Source organism: Triticum aestivum, chromosome 2D, assembly GCF_018294505.1.
Source record: "Triticum aestivum cultivar Chinese Spring chromosome 2D, IWGSC CS RefSeq v2.1, whole genome shotgun sequence".
Lineage (NCBI taxonomy): Eukaryota > Viridiplantae > Streptophyta > Magnoliopsida > Poales > Poaceae > Triticum > Triticum aestivum.
This window is the reverse complement of record NC_057799.1, coordinates 595,059,051-595,069,377: the sequence shown is the minus strand read 5'-3', so window position 1 is coordinate 595,069,377 and position 10,327 is coordinate 595,059,051. Positions and strand designations below refer to the sequence as shown.

Genomic DNA, 10,327 nt, shown 5'->3' with positions numbered 1-10,327 from the left:
CATCACTAAACATGCTATCGGACTACCAAACTTTGAAATGTTTGGCTATGACGGAGAAGATCATCCACGGTTGCCCTTGCCCTTCCCGGCACCCTTGCCGTCCTTGTCCCGGAAGTACCGGTCGAAGACGCGGTAGGGATCGAGCCGGATCTGCTCGTCGCCGCCTTTCTCCTTCGGTGGCAGTCCGACCATGGCACGGACCGTCCGATTCTGCTCTCGGGCGATGAAGTGGATGTTCCTCCTCTTCTTCAAGATGCGTGGCGGATGGCTTCCTCCTCTACGGCTGCCTGTGCCGCCGCATCAGCCGCCTCAGACGCCGCCATGTCTGCAGTGACTCGAGCCCCGGCGGCCTTTATGCTTTCCTTCCCACGGCGAGCACTCCAGTCCTTGTGGGACTCGTACTCCGCCCGACCAGAGATGGGCAAGGAGGGATTTGAAGGTTGCCAGGACCGCGATGATCCGGGGATTGACCCTCAGTCAGGCCTCCGATTCCAAGGAGTTGATTCAGCAAGTTCCCAGAGGATTTGAGCGCCCGTTGAGACGACGCTATGGAGTCGCGCCGGACAGATCCTGTCGTGGGCCGGGCTCTGTCCTCCCGGGAGTGGTGGAGTACAATGCGGACGGCCATTGCCTCTTCCAACCCGCACGGGGTGACAACCCAGTCTATGAAACCGGACTCGTTGGTGTCAGGTCCACTACCCCGCCATGCCGGAGATCACCGGAGGCGAGCTTGAGTGGCGGAGGGATGTGGAGTGAAGTGGCTAGGATTTGGTCCGACGAGCGTATGGGGAGGGATATATGTGGGGTCGGATGGACCGGTGTGGGCCAGGTCCAGCGTGGCGAACGCGCCCGGGCGCCCCATATCCACCCCATATTTGGGATGGATATGAGGGGTGCCAGTCTGCCCGGGCGTTTGATGCCCGTTTGAGGCGCCCGTTTGGGTCGAAATTTCGTGACCGGTCAGTGACCAGGTCGTCCGCCTGGGCGTATAGGACAATTTTGGGGCGTCCGACTGTAGATGCTCTTACACTAACACCTTCCCCGAGACAGCCGAGGTACTCGGCGAGGATGTGAAAATTGGTGAGAGAGTCGTGGCTGACACTCCGCCATCAGTCACTTCCATGAGCCAGTGCACCATTGAGACGCCCTTCCTAGTCTCGTCGGTGTTGGTGGACGCAGGGCAGCGATTTTAACGGTTAGATGTCTATTTTGGTGATGGGGTGCTAATTCCAGGAGGCCCGGCAGATATTTTGATAGTGGTGTGCCAATTTTGGTACGTGGTAGAGGGGAGGGGGATGAGAGGTGGGGGACGGTCTAAAGTTTCCTTCGCGCCATGGTTGGAGAGCACTCCAAACAGCAGCTCAAAGATGCCAAAATATGGAGGACGCTTCAAAAATCATGATGATTTGGCACAAGATGGCAGACTCTGCTAGAGTGCCCTTTGCGGTCGCGATTGCCATATTGACGGTTATTATGGTGATTGACTTTGCTAGAGTTGCTCTAAGATGTAATTGTTGAAATCCATGCATGATGGTGCGAATGATATGGCGGATATGGTACTTTGCCAAAGAACTCCACGTTCCCCGCCTTAATTGTCGGCTCATTCACTTCATAACCCTAATATAGAAATATTTCATTTGTTTTAGTTTATAGTTAACTCTTGAAACATTTCTTTGTCTCGTTTAATCGTTCTTTGACATATTTCAGTTTTGTCTTAATTAGCAACATCATGTTTTTCTCTCATCTTTACGTAGCCTCTTTTCTCTCTACACTTAAAAAATTAGAATTTAATTGGCACATGTAAATACGAGAATATCACTAATAAAAATTAATTTAGTGGCCTACCTGGTTAAATTTCAGATTAAATTGACATATTGTTTGAGAGAAACTTACGTTTTAAACTTACATGTGACCTGGGAGTTTCCAAAGCTGGAAATCTTGCACATGAATAAGAAAGTTTTTAGTCGATGGAGAGTTTGCAAAACAGACCACTGAGTTGAAACACATGACAAACAACGACAAAGTGAATGTGCAACATGGAGTAGAGCAATTCTTTATCATTACCGGCAAGGAATGCTACAGATTAATTACGACAATCACAAAAACCGTCATCTTCATCTTTAACTAATCACTACAGATTTCTCCTAACTGCAGTCAACTTTTCAAGCCTTACAGAGCCTCGGTTGCTCACCCGCGGCACCGTCCCCGATTCGTGTTTCGGGGCGCCGCTGGCCGCTACACCGGGCACCAGACCACGTCCTTCAATACCTCGGGCACCTGTCGTGCGCACGGGCGGGTGGTGTCTTCCAGGCTGCGGCATGCTTTCGCCATTTCCGCGTCCGGAAGACCAGCTGCTGCTTCCTCCACTGCCGCCGCCGGAGTCACATCGCCAGGGCTATCTCATGTGAGAACAGAGCACGTATGAATGGCCAATCCGTGTGGCTTCCATCGATCGGTTACCACACGAGCTCCTCCGCCGCCACCCTCTGAAGCAACGGCCGCGTCGCCACGTCGCGGCTGTTGGCGGCCGGCACGCCGCGGCGCTCCTCGGAGGAGACGCGGCGGAGGACGTCCCGGAAGCGGTCCTCGTCGCAGGGGAGCGCGATGGGGCCGCACGCGCCGGACGGGAACCCGTACTCCTCCTCCGCCCGCCGGAGCAGCTCCCGGAACACGGGGTGGTTCAGGTGCGCCGCCCGCACCACGAACCGCCGCGACGCGCCGCCCACGCACACCGCCACGTGCCCCGCCGGCACCGACACCGCGCCGTCGCCCGCAGCAGCGCGCGCCGCGGCACGGGAGCGCCACCGTCGCAGGGTCTGCCGGAGCAAGACGATGTTGTGGATCTTGCTGCATTTCGCCATCGACGAAAGTTGAGAGCTGAGCTGCTGGTCTGAGTCTGATGTTGTTGGGTGGGCAGAGGAAGAGCTGGCTTCCTGTAGGTGGCGGGGCAGGAGGTTTTATAGGAGGGAAGAAGACGATGGGGACTCGGCTCCGTCATCCGGTTGGCCTGGAATAAAAGACTCCATTTTTCTCATATGCTTCGGTGTTTAAATATTTACGTTTTTCAGTTGAATAACTTCATACTCACAAACGAAGGTCACTAGCGCTCACTGTTTTCCTTATATTTTCGCACGTCAGGTTAGCTGATTTCAAACAAAAAATATATATATGTTGCCCCATGTCTTCGGAAATGGATGACAATACACTAAATTACATATTCATATCAAAATTACGCATATGTTCCGAAATGCGAAATGGAGGCCGAGCTCCATATAGACCTTAATTTGAAACTTCAAAATCCAAGCTTTTCAATTTCACAAAGTTCTGAAAACAAATACACATATACTTACGGACAAATTGTGCATGTGTAAATTTTCAGGTTGAAATACGTTAAAATAAGAGCTACACAAAGTGACAATATCTTTGGCAATTTAGCATACGTCTCACATGCAATTCATCTTCAACGTCCATGATTCTTTTGTACAGCTTGTATTTCATCCTAAAATTTTACACACATACACATTACATGTGTCTTTTTTCTAGAAATTGTTGAAACTTAAAGGTTTGAATTTTCAAAATTAAGGCCTCTATGGAGCTCATTCTCCAAAATACCCCGCTCCATATTTTCCTCTTTTATATGTTTGACAATGTAGTCGTAAATTTTAGGACCCCCACAGAAATGCTACAGTACGCGCAAACCACAAAGACATATCATGTCTGGCCGGAGTCGGGATTAGGGAAAGCGGATCACGAGGCATGGTCTACTACCCCATATTTTGGAGCGAAATACATAAAACCATCATAATAGCGTCCTGGTTAGTAAAAGAAACATCACAATGCAAATTGTGAGAACAAAAAATGCACAGCACGCAACGTATGACAGTGGAAAAAAAAAACACTTAATGTAAATGCTAAAAAAATTATGATGTTTCTAACAGGTCGAGATCACCCGTCACCTGATTGGCAAATAAAAAAAGCACCACGCGGATGTTCACTTCACTTCTTCATCCCCTCCCCCCCTCCCCCCCCCCCTCCTGCTATACCCCCTCTCTGTGGCATTACATCAAGCAACACATGTGCATCAGACAAAACCATGGGAGATGCACCTTGCGCCCCGAGCCGTCGTCGGCAACCGGCCGGCGCGCCGCCGCCGCTCCTTCCTTGTCCTTCCTCTCTTCTCCCGTCGAGATAGTGGCATGGTTATCTAAGCATGACCGTCGAAGCGGTCAATGAGGGGGCCGTCGTTGTAAAAGGCATCCTCACCATATACGACTTCCCCATCCCACTCAGGCCCCACACAGACACCACACTCACTTCTTCTGGGGTGACGCGATTGGCCAGCCTCATCTGGTCAGCCCGCTTGATGCTCTGCCACTTGTCATCGGGCGCGAGCTCGGCACAGGGGTATTCATCATCGGCGTGCATGTGTCATTGCTGCTCCGGGGCAGGCAGGGCGATATCGGGAGCGAAGACGTCGCACCGCTGATGTGACGCCCCCGATTTGACCGTACACTAATCATGCACGCAAATGTGTACGATCAAGGTCAGAGACTCATATGAAGATATCACAACACAACTCTAAAACATAAATAAGTCATACAAGCATCATAATACAAGCCAGGGGCCTCGAGGGCTCGAATACAAGTGCTCGATCATAGACGAGTCAGCGGAAGCAACAATATCTGAGTACAGACATAAGTTAAACAAGTTTGCCTTAAGAAGGCTAGCACAAACTGGGGATACAGATCGAAAGAGGCGCAGGTCTCCTGCCTGGGATCCTCCTAACTACTCCTGGTCGTCGTCAGCGTAGTAGGCACCAGCAGTATCGTAGGAGTCGTCGTCGACGGTGGCGTCTGGTTCCTGGACTCCAGCCTCTGGTGGCGACAATCAGGTAGAAAGGAAAGGTGGAAAAGAGGAAGGAAAGCAACCGTGAGTACTCATCCAAAGTACTCGCAAGCAAGGAGCTACACTACATATGCATGGGTATATGTGTAAAGGGCCATATCAGTGGACTGAATTGCAGAATGCCAGAATAAGAGGGGGGTAGCTAGTCCTATCGAAGACTACGCTTCTAGCCATCTCCATCTTGCACCATGTAGAAGAGAGTAGATTGAAATCCTCCAAGTAGCATCGCATAGCATAATCCTACCCGGCGATCCCCTCCTCGTCGCCCCGTTAGAGAGCGATCACCGGGTTGTATCTGGCACTTGGAAGGGTGTATTTTATTAAGTATCCGGTTCTAGTTGTCATAAGGTCAAGGTACAACTCCGGGTCGTCCTTTTACCGAGGGACACGGCTATTCGAATAGATAAACTTCCCTGCAGGGGTGCACCACATAACCCAACACGCTCGATCCCATTTGGCTGGACACACTTTCCTGGGTCATGCCCGGCCTCGTAAGATCAACACGTCGCAGCCCCACCTAGGCTCAACAGAGAGGTCAGCACGCCGGTCTAAACCCTATGCGTGCAGGGGTCTGGGCCCATCGCCCATTGCACACCTGCACGTTGCGTACGCGGCCGGAAGCAGACCTAGCCCCCTTAATACAAGCGCGAGCTTACGGTCCAATGCGGCGCGCGCCACTCAGTCGCTGACGTCAAAAAGAGCTTCGGCTGATACCACGACGTCGAGTGCCCATAACTGTTCCCGCGTAGCTGGTTAGTGCGTATAGACCAAATGGCCAGACTCAGATCAAATACCAAGATCTCGTTAAGCGTGTTAAGTATCTGCGAACGCCGACCAGGGCCAGGCCCACCTCTCTCCTAGGTGGTCTCAACCTGCCCTGTCGCTCCGCCACAAAGTAAAAGTCGGGGGCCGTCAGGAACCCAGACCCACCTCTACCGGGGTGGAGCCACCTGTCCTTTCAGCCCCCTCATCAGAATCACTTGCGGGTACTCCTCGAGCCGACCCGACTTTAGTCACCACATGTGTCATGTATATAATGTATATAGTATATACCCGTGATCACCTCCCGAAGTGACCACGGCCCAGTAGTATAGCATGGCAGACGGACAAGAGTGTAGGGCCACTGATGGAACACGAGCATCCTATTCTAAGCAGTAGGATAGCAGGTAAGGGTAACAACTGTAGCAACAATGACAGGCTATGCAGCAGAATAGGATTAACCGAACTCAGTAACATGCTACACTCTTCTAATGCAAGCAGTATAGAGAAGAATAGGCGATATATGGTGATCAAGGGGGGGCTTGCCTGGTTGCTTTGGCAAGGAAGGGTCGTCAACTCCGTAGTCGAACTTGGGTCGCCGGCAGTCTCGGGGTCTACCGGAAAGAAGTAACGGAGGGGGAACACAATAAATAACAAAGCAATCAAAGCATCACAAAGCGTAACATGGCAATACGCGGTGCTAGGTGTGCCCTAACGCGGTAGTAGGTGATACCGACGAAGGGGGGAAACATCCGGGAAAGTATCCCCGGCGTTTCGCGTTTTCGAACAGATGAACCGGAGGGGGAAAGTTGCGTGTTTGCTATGCTAGGGATGTGTGGTGAACGAATGGGCTACGTACCGGATTCGTCTCGTCGTTCTGAGCAACTTTCATGTAGAAAGTATTTTCATCCGAGATACGGATTAATTTATATGATTTTTCAAAGGTTTATCAATATTCTAGAAATTATTATTAATTCGAAAATAAACAGGAAATTGGTAGGTGTACCCAGCCTTGTGTACACAGAAGTGTACCAACGGGTGACATGTGGGTCAGGGGGGTCCCAGTTGACCAGTCAATGTTTGACTGGTCAACAGGGGTGGGGCCCTCCTGTCATTGACTGTGTTAGTCTACTCTAACAGTTTAGTTATCTAAACTAGGTGGTCACCCTAATTAAGCTTAATTAATTAAGTTAATTAACCGTTTAACTAATTAATTAATTATATTAGTATAAATTGTTTTTACATTTTTTTTGTAAACGGGGGGGGGGGGGGGGGGGCGTGGGACCCCGTTGTCATAGGCCCCTGGGCTTTAACGAGCGCACGGGTTCGGGCGAAGCCTCCTGGGGTGCGAGCGCAGCCCGCATGGGCGCACGCCCAGGGGCATGGCCGTGGCCACAGCAGGAGCGGCCGGTGCTGGTCGGCGGGCAGGGGCCGCGGGCGGGGCCGACGAGGACGACCGCCGATGCGGCCAAACAGCGGACGGACGGGCGCGGCGCTAGGCAGAGCAGCAGGTGGGCGCGGCGGCTGGAGACAAGACCAGGGGCGGGATCACGATGGACGGTGCGGGGGGCGGCACAAGCACCAGGAGGCGGCGACGGCAGCGGCGTCGCGGGATGCACGGGAGCACGGCCGAAGGCCAACGGCGCGCGCGGCCACCTACGATGACAGAGACGAGGGGGAAGGAAGGGGGATCAGCGGGGGCTCACAGCAGAGCGTAGGGGACGGCAGTGGGCTCAGGGAGACGCGGTAGCGAGCGATGTGGGGCGGTGTAGAGGGCGCCGGCGTCGTGTGGCGGCGACTTGGGGCGACGGTGTCCAGGCGGTGGGGCGCGGCTCGATCCGGCGGCCTCGGGGTCGGTGACGGGGCGAGGCGACGGCGGCGAGGTGAGGCGGCGCCGAGGACGGGCGCCGGCGTCAAGGAGTGGGCGGCGCGGTCGCCGAGGAGAGGCGGCGCGGTCGGGACGATCGGGGCACTCGCCCGATCCAGATCACGCGATGGGGGGGGAATGGGGATCGTGGGGAAAGGGGTTAGGGTTTTGGGGGGTGGCCAAGTAGGCCAACGGGCGTGCGGGAGTGGGCCGGCCTGGTGGTCTGGTGGCCTGCTGGGCCGTGGCCCAGTGGGCCAGGGGTTTGTTTGTTTTTTTTCTTACTTTATTTTATGTTCTTTATTTTTATTTATTCTTTCCTATTTCATTTTAGTTACAATTTATTTTAGTTTTAATAAAAATTATCACTAACACCTAAATTGGTACTTTTAAATAAACTACTGCCACATTAATTCTTACCCCAACTAAAATAGTTTAATATTTTATAAAATTCAAAAGGCATTTATTTTATTATTTAACCTACAGTTTTAATTATTTTGAACACTTAATCATTTTATAAAATTTAGGTTTCTTCACCACTATTACCCAGGATTTATTTAAAACATTGACAACATTTTAGTTTTCACTTTTGAAAACTTTAACCGTTCGACTTGATCTTAAATTTGAATTTGGATCGGTTCTAAACTAGCACGAGATTAGCAACAGTAATTGTGGTGACGTGGCATCATTACCAGAGGGTTACCGTAGCTTGATTACCCGGGCGTCACAGCTGATTGCACTTGTCGAGCTCCACGACGCTGGCCTTGAGGTCCCAGATTCGGTCGGCGACGCAGTGGCGGCCGGCAAGGCCGGACCCCCATTGAAGCCAGCGCGAGCGGGATGCATGCAACGTCAAGTGGAGGAGGCATTTTTTGAGGTTTCTGGCAAGGTCGCGCACCTACTTTTGGCACGTGTGCACCGTGTCCTTGCGGCACCCCTCGGCCGTGCACGCGGCAGTTAATTGCACCCGAAGGAAGGATTGCATCATTTGCAGCTCGCTGCAGATGAATTCCACCTCCCTCCTGCCGACCAGCAGCAGAGCTGCCTCATTGACCATAATTGTCCCCGCGCTGCCCAGCACGCCTCCCAGGGCAGTCTTGGTCAGGCTCACCGCCGTTGGCTCCATCTCTTTCTCTCGCAATCTCTCTACAGAACTGTCTCTTGAGACTTGATATATTTTTCTTCTATGATGTGCACTACTAGATGCTGCTTGTGGTGCTATATATACAACTAAATCGGGATCGCGCCTTGGCGCGAGGGTGCCGGTCCCAACGATGTGACAAAGCAAGTAATGGTCAAGTTAGTAGAAAGCCAGGCTTTATCAGGATATAACAGAATAAAGGAAAGAACAAACATTCACTGTAGTACAACACATCTCCATAGCCACCAGAACGATAGCACAAGACATTTGAAAGATGTGTTCATATACAAGGTAATTAAAGGATGCAGTGTTCATACACGGTGGATATCGACCACAAAAGGATGGATAGATGTGACAAAGGGGACGTGTTCACACGGTGCATCACAGGAGCTGGTGGCATCGAATGAATGTCCACTCCCATGGTTCATGAATCCAAACAAAATAGGGACTTGTAATCCAAGAGCTCCTGGAATCACAGTAATTTGTTGTCAATAAACAAAAGTAACCATCAGTTTCCGAAACCCCACTATGTATTAGTAAACATATGGTTATCATATAAAAGTGTCTTCGTCCCAAGGAAATCAAAAACAATATTTATGGTTGCTTGTTACGACCATGTCAATAATACAACGCATACATCAAGTACTCCAATCCCATGGGGAAATGACACACTATCTTCCCATGAAAGGTTAAGTGTAGGTCAAAAAGAAAAGAAAAGAATCCATGGTTTCTTCAATTGTAAATTCATTTGAAAGCAAGTGGTAAACTGGTAAAGCCCAGCATCCATAAGCAGCTACCAGGCGAATCAGCCCGATGACTATGGTAAATATGCACATTTCATTTTTATTTTGGTAAACATATGGCATAAAAATGGCACGAGTAAGAAGCATCAAAATGGCATTTCATTTTTATTTTGGTGAACATATGGCACCAAAATGGCATGAGTAAGATGCTCATTATATTTTTTTTGAGATTATTTCCAACCCCAGTGGAATAATACCAATCTAAACTACCATAGGCAATGGATAACAACATGAATATAGAACTGAAACTTTTGTGCATCTTCTAAATTTTGTGAATCTTGATAAGAATCATGCATAAGTAAAAAAGTGAACCAGGGGGAACTTACAAAAAGGATAAACAATAACCTTTCCCTCCGCCATGCTTTTCGTCAGGCTGAGGAAGAGGGAGGCAGAGCAGGTCACTAAACCAACCAGCGAGGCGAGAAAAGCATGGGGTGAGATCGAGGCATACAGACCTGTTCAATAGTGCCGTGTGGTGCAGCGGCGAGGATGACAACGACATCAGCAGCGGTGGTGGCATCCAGTCGGTGACAACCATGGGGGTCCCCACCAGCTAAGTGGCCAGCCTGGACCGTCTCGATGGCGCGCTCCTCTCCCCACAGCAGCGACGCGAGAAGCGCCCGCAGACTGCTCCCGGCGATGGCTTACAACAACTTCCTGCATGACTTCAGCAGCTTCATCGATCTTTCCCTGCATTCTCTTTGATGTTTGTAAGTAGATCAATCTATCTCTCTATATCCACATATATCTACAGTGGATGATCAACAATGAGATTTTGAAACCCAAGAAGTGTTACAGAAGTAACAATAAAAAGTAGCCATTTTTCTCACTTTTCTAGCAACGACACTGCTCAAT

At 50.7% G+C, this 10,327-nt stretch overlaps 1 protein-coding gene and 1 pseudogene across 1 annotated transcript; both read right to left on the bottom strand.

Annotated features, from left to right (window-relative positions):
- Positions 1 to 2,054: 2,054 nt before the first annotated feature.
- LOC123050255 (indole-3-acetic acid-induced protein ARG7-like) lies at positions 2,055 to 2,899 on the bottom strand. The gene has a single exon (XM_044473079.1). It carries the CDS (start codon positions 2,859 to 2,861, stop codon positions 2,457 to 2,459), a length of 405 nt encoding a protein of 134 aa, XP_044329014.1. The 5' UTR covers positions 2,862 to 2,899; the 3' UTR covers positions 2,055 to 2,456.
- A 393-nt stretch (positions 2,900 to 3,292) lies between these two features.
- LOC123056006 (uncharacterized) lies at positions 3,293 to 10,010 on the bottom strand (annotated as a pseudogene).
- Positions 10,011 to 10,327: the final 317 nt, after the last annotated feature.

Bases quoted from the DNA above. Each gene is read 5' to 3' on its own strand.
- LOC123050255 (XM_044473079.1), bottom strand. From the start codon at position 2,861: ATGGCGAAATGCAGCAAGATCCACAACATCGTCTTGCTCCGGCAGACC.